The following is a 17,761-nucleotide window of genomic DNA, read 5'->3' on the forward strand; positions in this document are numbered from 1 at the left end:
CCTATTGCTTTTTCTATCTGTGTTTCTTCCAGCAGGAAGTTGGTTCCCAAAGCTTGTAACTCAGGATTTTTTAAAGTCCTTGAAGCTCTGTTGCAGATTAATTTATCTTGCAATTGCTTCTGATTAATATGTCTATGAAATACTTAAAATGGAGGTTTTTTGGCACTGTCACTCTGTCATACTAGTGACATGGTATGTGATGCTTCCTTCCAGTGCTGGGAAGGAACACACAAAATTGATGTATTTCTATGAATATGAATCATTTTGTAAACAGAACTTTCTCTTCACACTGCAGGAGAGTTTGAAATGTAAAAATATAAATCTATTTTTTGTTATTTTGGTACCTCCAAGGCCTATGCAGATGGGAGAAAGGCAAGCCAGTAGAATAACATAGAGGGTTCAAAAATCCTGATGGTGACAGCAGGTTCTAATAATGTTCTTAATAGACCAAGAAACTGAAAGAGAAGACAGGTCAGCAGCAATATCAGTAGAAGATGAAGGCATATAGTGGCATAATCTGTCAATATTTTATGGACAACCTTACCCTGAAAACAATCATGGCACTTAGATGGATGTCTGAATTTTGTCTGAACACTAGATTCCTCATGAAGGTGATCTTGTTGTCTTCATCAATGCTGGCAACTTAGTAGTCTCTTTTAAGACTACATCCCTCAGATGACTTTTTCACTGGTTATCTTCTAATTGATAACTTTTCCTACAGATGGCTTTACAGAAAACTATACCTCTCTCATGATGAGTATCTATTTAAGGTGTATCCCCCTTACTGTAGTGAACTTGGCTACATACTATATGAGAAGCTAGGTCAGAGGATATAAAAAAAATGATGGGTCATGTCAAACCCGTAAAGTTTGAAGATGGTTACGTTGGCATTTCCTTAACTATATTAAAAGTTCACGTCCATATTCCTGATGACATACAACTCTTTTTTTTAATACAAAATTAACTTTACATCTGTAACTATAGACACCTGATTGCAGTGCACAGTGCATCTTCAAATTAAATAAGCAGGTTTTGGCAACAGTTACTGACCAACACTTCACTTACCTGTCATTGATCCTATGTTAGCTTGTAATATTCTCTCTAAATCTGGTGGCTCCCCATTGATTTGAATGACGTAGAAAGTACTGAAGATGAGGTTTGCAAAACTGTGAAATGGCAATTGTCTGAGGAAAGATAACTGAACTGTGGAGATAATGTTGCAAGTAATCTTCTCCCAGCTCCACCCACTGACTCATCTCATAACAGGGGGCTGCAATTAGCACCTGCTGCTTCCTCCCTAGAACTTTTCCCTCCTGGGTTTTGTGGTACACCAAGAAGCAGCCATTGTCCCTTCCTGAAAAAGTGACTGTGAAAACTTTGGACAAAGTTAGACCCTAGACCCAACTACAGTCTGTTTCTCTTTTTAACAGATAGTCAGACCATTTCAGGACACAGATCTCATCTTCTGCACATACTAAATTTAAAGCTGTTTTCTTAGTTTAATCCATTCAGCCCTAATAACTCCTTTTAACCTGCATTTCTGAAAACAGGAGTGCTGTTTAGGAGTTGGGCATTCTGACTCTTAAACAGAAAGTTAGAATCAAACCTCAGTTGCACTGGAGTAGATCTAGAGTCTCCTTAGTTCATTTAGTGAAGTTACTTTATATTTGTAACATGACAAAATCCTTTCACCTGTCAGGCTGTGTCCAGACGAGCGCAGATGTGTGGTACGTGGCACCCAAATCAGTCTACAGTGCCATACATGACACATGCAGGTGCTCCCTGCATTGCTATCTTACAGCACCAGGTGTGGGTTTTTTTGACCCTGGGATGTCACCGGAGATCTGAGGGTCAAAAAAACCCACACCAAAAAAAAAGCAGGGTGGTGTACATAGTGGCAGCACCTCATGCAAAACTGGAGCTTGGCCAGCTGGAGCCATGCTCCCAGCTGCAGGAGAGCTGTGGCTGCAGCTCCCAGAGGCTCCCAGGACCCCAGGTAAGGCACCCAGCACAGTTGCTAGCCCCAGGCTCTCCAACCACACCAGGGGTAACCTGCCATGAGCTGGAGCCCGCATGGTATGGGCATTCCCTGGGGACAGGTAGCAGCAGCACAAGGTGTGCTGCTGCTGCTGCTTGTCCCTGGGGAAACAAATGTTTGCACTCATCTGGATGCGGCCTCAGAATCCATGCTGGGAAAATAAGCAACAAAAGTGGCTTCAAGGCTGACCAGCTTAGGTTGCTGGCAGAAATGCAGATGTTGGATTCTATTTCTAGAATGATTAATTTGTTTTATAATTCAAAATAAAAAAATGTAGAAATGACACTTCCAAAGAGGAATCTTAACAAAAGAAAACAAAAGCAATTCTGTAATATAAAGACAGGCAGTTTTACTTTATTTTTGTCTTGTATCAGCAAGGCCAGGTTTTCAGTAGTTTACACTTGTGGTAGACAACAATACAGAATCTGCATTAACACATTTATTATTCTCGACACATTACTACATACTGAAGATACCATAGTTTATGTACTGTACATCTAGAATGACAGAGCACTGCCACTTTACTTTAGTTGCACTATAGCTAATATGTTATGAAATATTTACATTTGGCTGTCTTTCAAATCGTCTCTTAGAGACAAATGTAGAATAGGTACAGAAACCTCTGCTACTATCACGAATGAGGTTTCACCATGTTCTTGTATTGTGAATTATGGTCAGTGTTGTATATTGATTTCTCTGAATAACTGTACATGGCTTAATGAGAGACTCTTAGGACATGTTAATTGTAGAAGTAAAAACTTAGGGGAGAAAATTGTGTAAACAACCACCAGTTACAGAGTCCAATATCAGAAAGAACTTGTGCTAAAAGTCTGTATTTTAAATTAGCTTCCTTTAATAAAATTCTAAAGAGAAATTATTTTAATAAGGTAGGGAGTGCTATTGCAATCCTAGAAATAGCTATTAAAATGCAACCATTCATAAACTTCTAGGAACAGTTTGTGTGATTTCAGGGTTTTTTTAAATTTTTTTTTTTTTTTTTAATTACTTTGAGCAGATAGTGAAGGATCAGGAGAGACCTGATGAGCTTGTAGATATCAGCTTGTTCTATGATTGGGAAGAGAGAATTACAGATGCCTTCCCAAAAGTGCTTTTTATTTTAAACCTACCATTAATAGGAATCTTTTTTTACTCAACAGTAGTCAATAACTGTCATATGAACACTGGAACTACAGTGGTTTGGCAGTGGTTACTACTACTGCTTTCCTAAAATGCTTGAACATCTTCACAAAACTTGAATATAAAGAGAGACATTGCTGCAGCTGAGAAAATAGGATGTGACAGTAAGAGAACTGGACCCAGGCAACGTAATCTCACTTTCTTCAAGCAAGGGACTTGTGGAATTTGACACGGGTAGGTTGAGAAACACTGATCACAGGAGTTTTACCTTCACAATAGACTTTACAGTTTGTCTCACTTGAAAGTGGAATGTAAAGTGACATGACCAGTTATGTAAAAAAACTGACATAATAATTTTAAACATTTTTCCTGCTTTTCATCCACCTCTAAATTCTAATTTGGATCTGGATTTTAACTTACTCCTCAGCACCAAGTGGATTATAAAGTTACTATATAACTTCAGCAGAAATGTTGACCATTAAAAAAAAATATCATGAATTTATACTGTCACATAATCAGCATGTCAATATAGGTCATAATTTGGGTCCAAACTACTTGAATGTCTGCTTAGGCTGCTTTGATAAGAAGTAAGTGTAAATATCGGACTCGTTTTTTTTCATATAGCCTTCATTAAGAACCTGACTGAGACAAAACTAAGTTCCTTCTAGGCTACATGGGTCACTGTACCACATTCATTCAGAAAAACATGGCAACAAGACAAAAATGCCTTAAACTGATTCTTTCATTAGATCAACTAAATGGTTGGAAAAATTGCTCTTAACAAGCTTGAGAACATTTTTTCCAACTATTTAGTTGATCTAACAAAAGATATCACATTTAGCCAAAGAACCTTGTCTGCCTGTGTCCTCAGACCAACACAGCTATGTTCAGAAGTCTATGCTGCTGCGTAGGAAGCAGTGCGTAAAATTAAAGACGGGAATTCTCACCTGTATATTTTTCCAGAAGTGTTTTTGGGTTGATGTGTTCAGATGTTTCTGCTGTTATTAGCTGATTATAGAAATGTTCCTAGACTGACTAGATGCACTGCAGAATGATCTTCTAACAAACAAAAATCACTGACTATATTCTTTGCCTGTAAATTGCTTTACATCTGATATTAGTCCAATACAAGCAGCAAAAAGAATGTACAGTATTTACAAATTGTCTGTGTCTTGTCCTATTTTTGTATACTCAACCACTTTTTAAAAGTTTGAACCATTTAGAATTAACTTTATTATGTTTTAAAGACGTTTCTGTACATAATGTACATAATGCACTCTTTATGAGCCACCCTCAAACTAGAAATTGAGGGTAAACCAAACAAGATGACCTTGAATTCCTCATGCATACATGGGACAGTTTATTGTCTATGGCATTAATATAAACCCCGACATTGCAAACTTGGAACCAAGTGCTGCCATCCAAATTTCTTACTCAACTCAACAGGATGAATAAGTAAAAATTGCAGTTTTGGTTCCTTAAAGAAACAGTAAGAGCTAAATTTCCCCCCTAAAGCAGAAATTCTGAAAGGAGGAAGGAGAGATTTGAAAAGTGTTTTTTTGGCAGGCTGGATTGGTCATGTAAGCTAGTAAAAAAACAAACCAACCACACCTCGGAGCTGACAACCATATTTGTTTACAAGTATTGTGTGTGTGCTGTAGGGACGCATCCCCAAATGAGGCGTGGCTGGGGTTTTTTTTTTTCCTTTACTCTAATTCCCTTGTTTAGCAAGTTCCATTTTTCTAACAGTGAATACAAGTTGGGCCACTGAAAATGATAAAGGTAATGGGGATCATGTGGTTTTCAGACTGTTTCTTTGAGAGAGTTTTTGTATAGAGGCCTGGTTAAGGAAAGGATTTTTCTAAATTTCAAGCAAGAGAATACAACTAATTTTGGAACTTAATTTGCCTTAAAATAAGTACCAATAACTGCAGTAAAACATTTGAAATTGTAAGTGGAATAAAGGAGGCCTAGCTGAGGCTTACTCTTGTGGCTTGCATCATCTCATGTTTCAGTGCATCTCTAGTTTTGTGGCAGTGATCATGTAGTTTTCTGTAATCCACACAGATGTGACCCTATCTAATAATTTTTTTATAGTTCCTGTTGGGTGTCAGTAGTTTGTAGATGTCTCTCACAATCACTATCCAATCTAAGCAAAAAATGGAAAAGCTGGCCTATCTGTGCTCTCACCAGTGCTTTGTCTGTGGCTTTCTGTGACGGGATGGGGAAATACAGTGTTTTGCAATAAAACATTTAACCTTAAAAATGCATTTAGCTAAAAAAACCCATTGTAAATAACAAGATAAAAGGATCTTTGATAATGTGATGTAGCAACATAATAATGCACTGAAGTGGTCTTTCTTTATGACTGGTTGCTTTGACATTGCTCTGCTTTTAGATGGCACAGCAGGGGAATGGGACCCTGGTACTGATCTTTTAGGGTGCCTCTTTACATACTCTTGGGACTTTCATGATTTCCTCTTTCTACCAATCACTGCTTCTGAGAAGCAGAGCCAGAGTGCAAGGCTGTTCCCTGCGTTCAAGTTTTGAAAGCTTGTTTTCTCCATCCTGGTTCTTGCTGCACTGCACTACAAGCACAGCTGCATGGAAACCACAAGCAACTCCAAGACTCTTTTTTATAATTTAGCATTTAAAAGGAAAGCCCATGAAATTGGATGAGCACAAGGTATCACTGGCAAATCTGCCTTGTTAAACCATGGTCAATATTTCACTTGGATTATATACAGGTAGGAGCAGTTTGTCAAAGTGAGTCGAATGGATTCAGTATAGAACAAAACTCAACCCAGACGCACAGTATGGAACATCTTTAGATCCCAAACTCTGGCTGAAACATTTTGGTTTTCTTGCTGGAGAGAGAGAGGCTCAATCACACACACATGCCCTGTATGTCAGCTCTGGCACTGACGTTTTTGCACAGCCACTCTAGGATTCCAAGAAGCGAGCCCACAAGGCAGCTGGAGATGTGACTGCTGCACACGCAGGCATATGCATGCTGGCTTCACATGCTTTACGGCTGCAAAGAGATGGTGGCTGAAGCTCATTGAGCCTGCTGGGAACCTATGCATTTGTTCAGTTTGCCAAACCACACTGAGCCCTTGCCACCACATCTGCACTTGTTAAGCAAGATTAAAGCTAGAAGGGTGTCCAAACATGTTGCAATCCTACTTGTTTGCAGTGGAGATGCATCTATCACATAAAGCTTGCATAAACACTGCATTTAGATTTCTAAAGCACCACCTCATAACAAACTGCTCATATTGAATTAATAGTATTGAAACAAACTGGACTGAATGTCTAAGCTTCTACTGCAACTCTTGGAAACTCAACAGGTTACGGCTGTCAGAACCTAGACATTGTAAACACAGGCAATTATCTTTTCCGTCTATAACTCAAACTTCAGCATTCAATACTAACTTTACTGAAAATAGCTGTATTTGAAACAGCTGCAGAACTTAAGCCTTTCAGTGCCAGATAAATAAAATTTACTAATTCCAAATACAAATCCATATGCTTAATTCAGAATTTAATATCCTAATATAGATACAAGTCCTGAGATTTGGAAAGGTAATTATTTATTAACAACACCTAAGACAGCTGCCCAACTACTAGTTGCTAAACCTCAAGCCAGCAATAATATTTAATAGCTGAATTCGCCTGTAGCTTTAATAGAACCCAGCCCAGCCCAGCCCCCTCATTGTCCAAAACATGTTTTAAAGGTCCTGATTTTGCAAACAGTCTTACCTGGTATTTCAGAAAAAGGATGACTGAAAGAACTACATGGGTATATACCCAAATGTTTTCTCCTCTCCATGTAAAATAAGTACCAGGAATACCACCAAGATCCTCTTAAAGTTCAGTGCAGAGGTGTTAGGTTCAGTGCAAAGGGCAGAAACACAAGGCAACCCTTGTACTTCTATAATGCAGAGTTAGCAGTGATTTAGCAAACCCATTATTACCTTCAAGCTGGCTCAATTCATCGAAAGAGAAGCACAACTAACTTCTGATTCAACAACATCATTGTTTTGCTTTGCTATAGATTGAACACTGAATCTCAAATCTATCACTACTAGGGTCCCATAACAACAGATATAATCAGTATATAAACAATAACCTAACTGCTTCTAGGACTAATCTCATCTCTGCTGAAATCAACAGCCAATCATTCATTGGTGTCCAAAGGAGTTGGACCATCCCTCCCTTTTAATGCTTTTTGTAAGTCGTTTCTCTTCCCTAGCATTTTAATTCCCAGGGACTTCTCATTTTAACTTTTGTGCTTAGCTGTAGACATGTGGGGCTGGAAAGGACCACAAGATCTCAGCCAGTCCATCCCCCTGCAGTGAAGTGGAATAAGCATATCTAGCGTATCAACACTGCATGTTACAAAAAAAAGAGATGATGTACAAAATGAAGCAGCAGATGCTGCTGCCCCTGAGACTAGCTGCAAAACCTGTATTTTTCCATGCATGACCACAGTGGCCTGAACAAGTTGCACAAATACCAAACGTTAAGTTACGTTGCTTCAAGTGCATTCACTGATGCTAGAAAAAAGCACACCGGGGCACAGGGATGCAGAACAAAATAATGACTCCGCCCTTGATGCAAAACAGTTCCTCAAACCCCTTTTTTTGGCAGCTGAATTAATTCCCTGGGGGTTCTCATAGTGAGCCCTGGATACATGTGTGCAAGAAGCACAGTCAGTGGACACCGATCCACTTCCTCCCTAGCATGCGATTCACTTCTGTGCTGTGGGCTTGCACTGGCCTTCTGCACTAGGGAGAATGTCATCATTAAAATGGCTGCTTCTTCCACATGTGCTAAAGGAGAACATACACTTTCAATAAGCAGATGGCTTTCACCTTACTGGGAACAGTCCCTTGAAGGAGACAGGAAACTACTGTAATATATACCTTGGGCCCCACTGATTGCACTAGGAGCCTATCTGTGAGGATAGGTTAGAGTTTTAGCTGAAAGTGAGGATCCATGTGGCTACCACCTGCAAAGCTGTCCTGCACGCCACTAGGAGGCTTCTCAAAGTTTGGCCCATTGCTAGAGCAAGTTGGTTGGTCTGGCGGATTCTCCTACTTGCCTCCCACTCACCACCCCACAACTTCCCTATGGCAAACTCTGGTACTCGGTGCATTTGTGCATGTACAGTAAGTTTCCTTTCCCTGGGCTCTGAACACAGCTCTGGGCACTGCAGAGCAGGCAGCTGCACTCCTGTAGAGCTTGGCTTTGAGGTAATTTGCTTGAGTTTTATTGCCCTCTACTGGTCCATCTATAAAGTGGGGCTTCATACCAACTATAAGCAATTTACTCTACCGCAAGTGATAAAAAACAATATGTAACAAGTCTGGGTCCCAGTCCCAGCTCTCTAAATATGCATGTGAAAGACTTCCCCTCTAGTCTTCAGTATGCAGATTTGTTACCACAGAAGTGTAGTTATAGGCTGAGAAAATCCAGTTTTCCCTACAGTTGTCCTTTAGCAAACCTCTAGATATGACACACTTCTCCCAAAACAGCTGTTTCTACAAGCAGCCAGACCGTTTCTTACAAGGACGAGCGTTATGCCTGTCACAGCAGCTGTAAAAGGGAAAGCAAAGGCAGCACCCTGTGACCAGCAAACGCTCCCTGAGCTATAGTTTGCAAACTGCTGCTCTACCAATGTAGAGGTTTCCACACTAAAAAAATCACCGTTGTGAAACCCCAACACCACTCTTGCATCATTTCACAGTGTTCTAGCCTGGAAAACCTTTAAGAGAAATTTAACTGGATTTTACTGCAGTCACTTACCACACCTCAACCTGACTGTAAAGCTACAATTAACAATCCACTGAATTAAACTATTTTTTTTCTTTACAGAATAGTTAGATGTTGTAATTAAATCTTTCAGTGAAATAACCATCTGGACGAGGTCCCAATATAATACATGAAGCTGGATGCACACTTTTCCAATGGTTGTACTGCACATTTCCTATTAATTACAAAGAAAATCTGGTGTTCCAGGTGGAAGAAAGCTGCTAGAAAGTACGTGTACCTATTGTGCAAACTAGACTGAACTTAGAAATCATAAATCCTAACTGGTTTATATTGGTACACAACACCTGTGCTGGACAGTCTGAGTAAGTAGCCAGATGGAATAGAGAACGTGGGAGTCCTGGAGTGGGGACAATTACTGCCAGCACAAATGGTACAGTAAGAAAGTGGATTTACCTGTTCCAAGTGTGCTAGATAACCAGCCTTCAACCAAGCCCTGTTTTGGCAGTTTCAAGGCAGAAGGAAGAGGGCTGACCTGGAAGGTCACAGCATGTTTAGGACAAAAAAAAACTTGCAGGTTAACCAGCTGAACAGTTTAAGGGGACTGGCCCAGAACAGGATTGGTCGTCAACAACTGAAATCTGCCTTTATATACTTGATGGTATTAGATTAATTAGATTCTTTTGGGTCTTAAATTCTAAGGTTTTAAGAAAGGGATCATTTAGGGGAAGAAATGAAAGGAACTTGGCAGCTATTCTTTTAGAGGTACAGCAAAAAAACAGTTATGTTCTGGTGTTACTGACCGAAACCTGCTCAACAGAACCCACAACAGAGCTACTGTCTCAGGGACAAGTAAGGCACTTACTCAGAGTCTGCTCTCCTCTGTCTGTGGATAATGGTGAGACCAAGAGAACTTGCAGACTAAGTAGACCTATACTTTTGCCAAAGAAACAAAGATATTAATTAACATAATAATGTCACTGACTAAGCTCTGGACACCAAATGCTGAGCACACCTTGTCATGTCCTGCAGAGAAGAAATCTCAGGGGCTTGCCCAGAATGAAGTAATTGGTGAAAGGAGTCCCCATATCATATCTTAATACAATGCAGTGTAAAATCACACTTACAGGTAACCCAGCCAAGCAGGTATAGTTTCTCCTCTGCCCCCTTGTCCCCTGCCCCACCAAAAGTCTTTAATACACACAGACCAATCGCTAGTTCAGGCTCCAGCTCTGGTGTACTGTCATACACTACCAATACTCTCTTCGCTACTACTGCCTCCAGATTACTGGATGATGAAGCAATCAGATAATACATAAAAATTAGCAGATCTAGATCAGATTTGGAAGGTCATTACCTATAATGAAGTTTACATTAGCTAGATTCCAATTTACAATTTCATTTTGAAATCAGACATAGGAAAAAATTCCCATTTAGAGAATGTTTCTCTCCTAGCCCCAATAATTTACGGTACAGCTACAGCATATGAGGTTGAACACTAAGTCACATATAAGCCTCCTTGATGGATTTTGAACTGATGGATATTACTGAAAAATTGTTTGCAGCAAGAGCATACTTCACCCAATGCCATGAAACACTGCCTTCCCTGGTTTTCCCAACATTGACTAAAGATATTCCCATCTTAAGCTATACTGAAATCATCTTGCCTTATTTTCTCTTCTGACTTATGAAAAATAGTAAAAAAAAACCAAACAGAAGCCAGGGGCGTTTGGCATTCTTCTACAATGAAAGAGCTAGTTTCCTGAATAGTGAAGGCATTAGTCCACAGAGTAGTTTGATGGAGTTTAACATCTGCTGGTGTGAATCCAGGATGACATAGATGAAGTGTTATTAAAGTCATCCACAGCCCGAATAAACATGTGGGTGCAAGAAGTTCAATAGCTTGTTCCTAGTCATGTGATAGAAAGGGTATATTTAACTATGGAAAAAATGAGCAGGGTGGGCCTGTTCTGTGCTGACAGGCTCATATTTGGCTCTTTTTTTCTTCTTCATATGAAAGACAGACTACTAATTAGAAATCCTCTCCAATCTAACGCTCTACCATCGCTGCAGGTTAGAAAAACAGAGACTGGAAGCACTAGAGAGAATGACACTGAAGGCAGTTACATCTATGGGTGAAAAGCAGTGTAATTCCTATCGCTATTGGAGCAGAAGCAGCACTGCCTGCCCTCACAGTGCAAATCTGAATGCAGCTTCAGCTATTAAAATTAAAGTTAAGAAATGATTTGTATTTGACAAAACCTAAGCAGGAATTTTTAACCCTTGAAATAGAAGATTAAAATTCATTTCTCAGAAGCAACAGGTCATGGGAAGCAGGAAGATGTGAAAAACTTAATTCATATAATTCAAAACATATCTGCTGTATTGCTCCTTCTGTTCAGCAAAGAACAGAGACCAGAAGGGTCTTTTCTATCCCTTCTGCATAAAATCCTAATGATAATTACTAGAACTTTCTACTACATTAAAATGTAAGAGTTTGTTTTAAGTTTATCAGAGAAGAAGCAAAGAACTGTTGGGAGTTCACTGTTCTTCTGTTTTGCTGCTATTCCTGAACTTCACCACCATAACTGTTATGTTATCAGGACATCCTCTGTAAAATGACTGTAGAACTATACTCTTGGCACCGAAATGGGGTTCATCCAAGCGTTCCTTGATGAATCGGACAGCTTCTTCATTGCTGAATGCATCCCACAGGCCATCAGATGCCAAGATCATGAACTCTGGCTGTAGCTTGTCCAAATCAAAGGTCAGGATATCTGGATCAGGGATAACAACATTGAGATTTTTTAGAGGATAATCTCCTAAGGAGCGGGACATGGCCAGGATCCCCTGAACACGCCAGGAGCCATTGAAGCTGATGAAGCCACCTGAAAAGAAACACAAACTCTGTTAAACTTCTTCTCTTCTGCCAAATCAACTCTAATACTCATTATGAGATATTCCTAAGCATAAATAATACATATGTCAAAGAGGTGGAGATACCTGAAGAAAGGTATACATCAAAGTACTGCAGTGAGGCACTGGATTGTGTTTGCACGTTTGTCCAAACTAGGGGAATGCTTGAAAGAAAATCACAACTGGCCAGTCTTTCAAGCACAGCTTTGTGTTTTTACTTCCCCAAAGAGACTGACAAACTGCTGAGCTCAGAGATAAGTCTCCCTTGTGTTAGGCAATTTATCTTGCAGTAAACCTTATGCCAGTGCTATGACAATACACTAAAAGACTATAGCCTTGTTTTAGTAAAGCTTTTCTTCTGTACAATTCAAAAACAGGTTTCTCTGTTTCATTTGGGAAGATCTATGAAGGGAAAACAATACTGAACGTGCAGTGCAGCAAGACTAAAATCTCACTCTGGGGCATGAAGCAAGGAAAGAACATGTACACAGCATTTATAGCTAACTCAATCAAGATGTCTTGGATGAATAATAAGAATTGACCAAAAAACCTCTGCAAAAACAACAATCAGAGACTTCTTCTTCAGCACACAGCATACTAGTATTAGAGTTGATCGCCTGGTACAAAGGCAGTGCTATACTCAGTGCTAAGGACTCTTCAAGCTGAATACGATATATTTAAGTATTACAATTTGCAGTGGGTTCACAATCATGAAATGATAAAAAATGAGTATTAGAGGTATGAAAATGTTTTAGACAAGAAAACAATTTTAAATCAGTCAAATACAGACAGTTTGTCTTCACCGTGGTTTCCAGATGAATGGAAAGAAAATAGCAAAAATCTTGCAAATTTCGATTTTTTTTCCTATCTACAAATTGTGTACTAAAGTGCGTGTGTAATATAAATTTATTTGAAATGATCAGAAGAGATTTTGCTGTGCAAGTAAATGTTAAGTTATGAATTTGCCATAAATATTATTATTTGTGATTACTCAGGCTTGCGTGCTTGGTCTTCTGTGTCACATGGGGCATCTTTACACCTGCTCTGGGGTGGGCGAGATGGCGCTTTAATTAGATTGGCTCTAGGAAGCAGCTTTAATTAAAGTGCCAGCAACCTCTCGGATATTCAGTGTCCTGCACTTCAAAATGGTAGTGGGGGTGCTTTAAAGCGCATTCGATGAGCTTTAGTTGAAGCATCCCTGCCATCATTTGAAGAGAGGGGAGGCTGAATACACATAAAGCAAAGGCTGCTAGAGCATGCTAATTAACATGCTACAGCCAACTCAGTTAATTGAGTCTACTCCCAATGTGTTCTAATTAGAATGTGTCAGAGCAGGGGTCAGGCACGTGTATAGGTGCCCATGGAGTATTTCTGTTCCCAGTTGGATGACCTAATCTTTGAACTACATCTGCTTCTGTCTGAAACTGCACTGTATTTAATGATTAGATAATTCTTGGTTAAAGCCTGAAAATGAATGTACTGAAAATCAATTTGAATGTACTGAACATCACTACAAGCAAAACTTTTTTTTATACGAGTATCTGAGACATGAATAGGTGCACTGGGCTATTCTATTCAGAAATCTCAGACATCTGTGAATGAATTTCACTGTCTGTAATCTCTGTTTAATATTATGAAGTGCACAGTTCTGCTCCATGGTCAAATTGTACCTAAAATTCCCCTTCAAATACACAGTCAAGTAAACCCTGACCACCTTTACAGTTGATATTCAACCAAGAGGCCATTCAAAATATACATTTGGCCAGTGCATCTATTTTGCATGAGCAAAACCACAACAAGGAAACACTTTTAAAAACATAACCACAAAAGAAATTAAATTCAGAATGTCATGCTGTATGTGCTGGGATGGTGGGAAAAACCGACTGCAATAAAGAGTCCATTTTGGACCACTCCATACATCCATAATGGAAGCAGAGCAGTGCCTATCTCTTCTATCCCACCTACTGTGGAGACACCTAATGCAAGCGATTTACCGGACCTGCTTATTTCAGTTTTACAGCCAGCGCTTACATACACAAAATGAGTTTTTGCTGCCTTTGTCAAGCAATGACTGAAATATTTCCATGGCATAGTATGTTGTACAGGATTGGATAGATCATACAGTATATATCATTACTAGCAAGGTTTTCTTTTTTTTAAAAGTGATCACTTCAAAATTCTCATTCAAAACACCCCACAAACAGCCTGCATTTCTAGCTATCATCAGGGACAGAGAGTCATTAATTTAAGTAAGGCTTTTGGCAACAGCACAGAATTTTGATCTTTGGAAAACTCAGTATCATGATGTTCAAGGTGAGTAATGTCATATTGAATGTAATATTTGAATGCTTATAATAGTTGCCCATTAGCCTTTAACAAAGTTAACATAAAAATGACCCGTAAGCAAACATCCCACATTCCGAGAAATCAAACCCTAGGAGCCTTTTAAAAGATTGGAAAGAAAGGAAATTCCTCAAAGTAATTAAAATGATCAACAAAAGAAACTAATTACTGAGCAAAAGAATCTGTTAAGTAAGATCTGAGCCCAAATTTGGGAGTAGGACAGGTTTGGGTAGAAGGGGCCCAAGACGGCAACTCACTCAATAAAAACTGTAACCTACTGTCCCAATTTGGAGGTAACCTCACTTGCAGAATATCGAAGGAAGAATTGCAAGTGTAGGCCGGATCAGACTGATCACCTGAACCACCCTCTCCGTGAACACGAATCTCTTAGTTCACGCTGAAGCTGCAGAGCACCCGAAAGGGACTGAAGGAAGGGGACTTAGTCCTATCAGTATTGAGGCCAGCCCATTGAATTGTATTGCTGAGGCAAGCCCATTGAACTGTACTACTGAGGCCAAACCATTAAATTGTACTACTGAGGAATGAAACCATATTTAAGTGTTTGGCTTCTCGGAATTCTAGGATTGTAAGTATATTATGAAAATAATAGTATTGATTCAAATTTAACTTTGAATTGTAATTGTTTTAAAGAAGTGCATTTGGAGCATTGTTTTTGATATATGTAGTTATTGTGTTCTTAATGTTTGTGGTATTTCTTAAAGCTAAGCAGTGTTATATGCGTAGCAAAGAATTTTAAAATAAAATTGTGTTGTATGAATTAAGTGTGCAATCATTGTGAAATTGTGCAATCAACTAACTACTCCCCCAGCCAGTGCATCAAAATGAATCAGTAAGTTGTGTGGGATTTTCTCTATTCCATAACCCACTAGAGACAAGCAACTTAGGCTAAAAACAGATGCCAGATATCTCCTGGGACAAAGCCTTTTATTCTGGGATCCTACAGAAGTACAAGCCCATTATCCCACTTCGAGTAACTTTGAAATATCTAAGATAACATTCCTTCCCCCCACCCATGACATTGGAGGGGGGCTGGGAGGAGGGTTAATTTAAGTATTAACCCAGGCTGCCTGTCCTACGCCTGCTTTAATGCAAGTCAAAGCCCAGGACAATCAGACCTGGATAAACCCGTATATTTATATCAGTGATGATCATTGTAGCTCTGGGATGGGATTTGACTCTTCAGAAGCCTAACAGGTTCTTTCAGGCAGATGCTTAATATGATACTTCACATTTGACCCATATCAGATACTATTTAATGTGTGATGCAGAGCAAACAGCTTTCTAGTATGGCAGTCCGAGTTTCTCTCCCTCCCACGCACACATGTGGAAAGGACAAAACCACAGAGATCTCTTGCGGCAGACGAGAATGTCTGAATTCCTCCTTTTGCTCTGCTGCCATGAAGGGCAGACGCATGGCAATCAGGGATGTGAAAGGAGGAAGATAATGCAGAATTTTGTTGTTCTGCCTGAAAGTTATGGCCAAGGCCCCATGTCTTATGCTACACATTAGATCTCAGGTGTCTGCCACACAGCACAGATTTACATGGCATCCCAGAGGCCCTAGTCTTTCCCGAGGCTGATCTTGTGCTCTTTATTTCAGTGTTACACTTGTTTTATTTCAGGACATCTCCAAAGTCTGTGCTTTCAATGTGTAGCAGGTTTTTGTACAAAGCAATTAACTTCATGGCTATCAGGAGAAAGTGGGAGGTCAGGTTGCCAGGGACTTTTTATACCCAGAAAGCCAGGGGAAGATTATTTTGGGAATCAGTTGAGATTTGAGGCACCACAAATCTCCTTCTCACTTCTGGCTGTGATAAGGAAGGGGGTGGAGTTGAATTCTTTTCCCACCCCACCACCCTTACAACAATCAACCATCACTGTTAGTCCCCATGAAAATCTACCACTGCAGCCAGAAGTGACAGAACAGTTGATATTAATTCACTATTAACACCTCATTGAAATGCACCAGGCAGGTCTCCCCTGAGCCATGGTTTTAGGCTGTCTGCCACAGCATGCAAGCCATCACTGCCTTGGTTGATACTGGACTTGCGTTCTGAAGGATATCTTCTCAGTTACAGAAATGGGGACTTAACTTTAAGCAAACTTTCATCCTGCAAAACACTTATGCAGTTGCATAACTGTACCACAAATGGGGTGCAGGCTGTGACATTGCCACTCGGCGATGAAATGCAATGATGAAAAATGGAATGCAACAAGATGACGTGGCTTTTGCATCTCTGCGATTCCATTTGATAAGGAAGAAAATGCCTAGCTAAGTGGTTCTCAACCTTTTTAGACTCGAGTCATCCCTTGGAAAATGCCAGCTCTTAGTTCTCACTTTTTTTTTTGACAACAGAAAAATGATAGAGCAATTCTTCTGTTGCAAAGAACTAAAAAATGCGACAATAGTCCAGGATATTATTAACACTATGGATTCCTATTAAAAAAACTAGGTTTATATTGTGATTCATGTTTGCACACCTAACAGTGCTAATATTACCTGGCACCCTGCAGCACCCTGCTGTTCAAGGTTAATATGACTGTTTTAAGTGACTTAGCGTTACAGCCTCATGATCAGGTGACAGAAAAAGAGTGATAACAACCATGTTACTACTCTGCCTCAAGGTTACATTGATTGTACATATTAAAAATCTCAAGAACTGTGTAATACTATGTAAAAGTGTCTGGCTAAGGCAGGGGTCGGCAACCCCCAGCACGCGTGCCATTAGTGGCACACGGAGACATTTTTCCTGGCACGCCAGGAGGCATGCAAAGAAATTTGGGTTTTTTGGGGGTTTTTTTAAAGTTGCTGCTCCGGGCTCTCCTGTGCAGCCACAAGTCCCAGTGCCGTGGCAGGGCCCAGGGTGGAGCCGGAAGAACGCAGGCAGGGATGCTGTTTGTGCTCTACTGCCCGCGTCCCTTGCTCCCAGGCTGCACCCTCCAGCCCAGCTGGCCCCTGGAGGGAGCTGCCCAGGCAGGCAGATGCCCTGTCCCACCCAGGGCAGCACTGAGGTGCTGAGTGCTGGGGCTGGGCAGTCAGGACAGGGTCTGGGTGGCGTAGGGGGAGGCACCGCAGGCAAGCCAGCCCAGCTGGGCCCTTAGGAAGGTGGGGCTGGGTGGTAAGTGGGGGCTGCCCTGGGGCTCTGCAGGCTCAAGCTGTGGTGGGCGGGCAGGCGGGGGTGCCCAGTGGCACCCGTGGTAGGACGTGGGGAGCTCGTGCAGCTCCTCAGGGATGGGCCGCAGCCACCCTGCACATGTGGGGATGCTGCCTGGCTGGAGCAGGATGCTGGGCTCGGGGGCTTCCGTCTCCGGGATCGACCTCCCTGCACACTGGGCACAGTGCAGGCAGGGCAGAGCTGCGCCCAGTGCAGAGGCCTGGCCGCGGGAGCCCCCTGGAGCCTGGGAACAGCCACCGCGGCTGCCTCAGCCTGCCCAGGTCCTGGCCTTGCCCACCCACAGCTGCCCTCAAGGGGCCAGGGCTGGGGCAGGCACTGCACAGAGCCGCTGGGCCGCAGGCTCCCCCCCGGCCCA

General features: G+C 41.0%; 2 protein-coding genes across 3 annotated transcripts in view; one reads left to right on the forward strand and one right to left on the reverse strand.

The window, feature by feature from the left end:
* The first annotated feature begins 238 nt into the window (after positions 1-238).
* B3GALNT1 (beta-1,3-N-acetylgalactosaminyltransferase 1 (globoside blood group)) lies at positions 239-964 on the forward strand. Its single transcript, XM_006039513.2, is given in 3 exon segments — positions 239-498; positions 500-830; positions 833-964. Coding segments are annotated over 3 exon segments (723 nt in total).
* Positions 965-2,366: 1,402 nt separating this feature from the next.
* Positions 2,367-17,761, reverse strand: part of PPM1L (protein phosphatase, Mg2+/Mn2+ dependent 1L) — a 217,595-nt gene continuing 202,200 nt past the window's right edge. For both annotated transcript variants that reach the window (XM_014520839.2, XM_006025683.3), the window contains one exon: positions 2,367-11,838. In XM_014520839.2, the coding sequence (XP_014376325.1) occupies positions 11,492-11,838 (347 nt within the window). In that variant the 3' untranslated portion in view covers positions 2,367-11,491. The remainder of the gene's footprint in view (positions 11,839-17,761) is intronic.

This window comes from Alligator sinensis, unplaced genomic scaffold (genome assembly GCF_000455745.1).
Source record: "Alligator sinensis unplaced genomic scaffold, ASM45574v1 scaffold869_1, whole genome shotgun sequence".
Lineage (NCBI taxonomy): Eukaryota > Metazoa > Chordata > Crocodylia > Alligatoridae > Alligator > Alligator sinensis.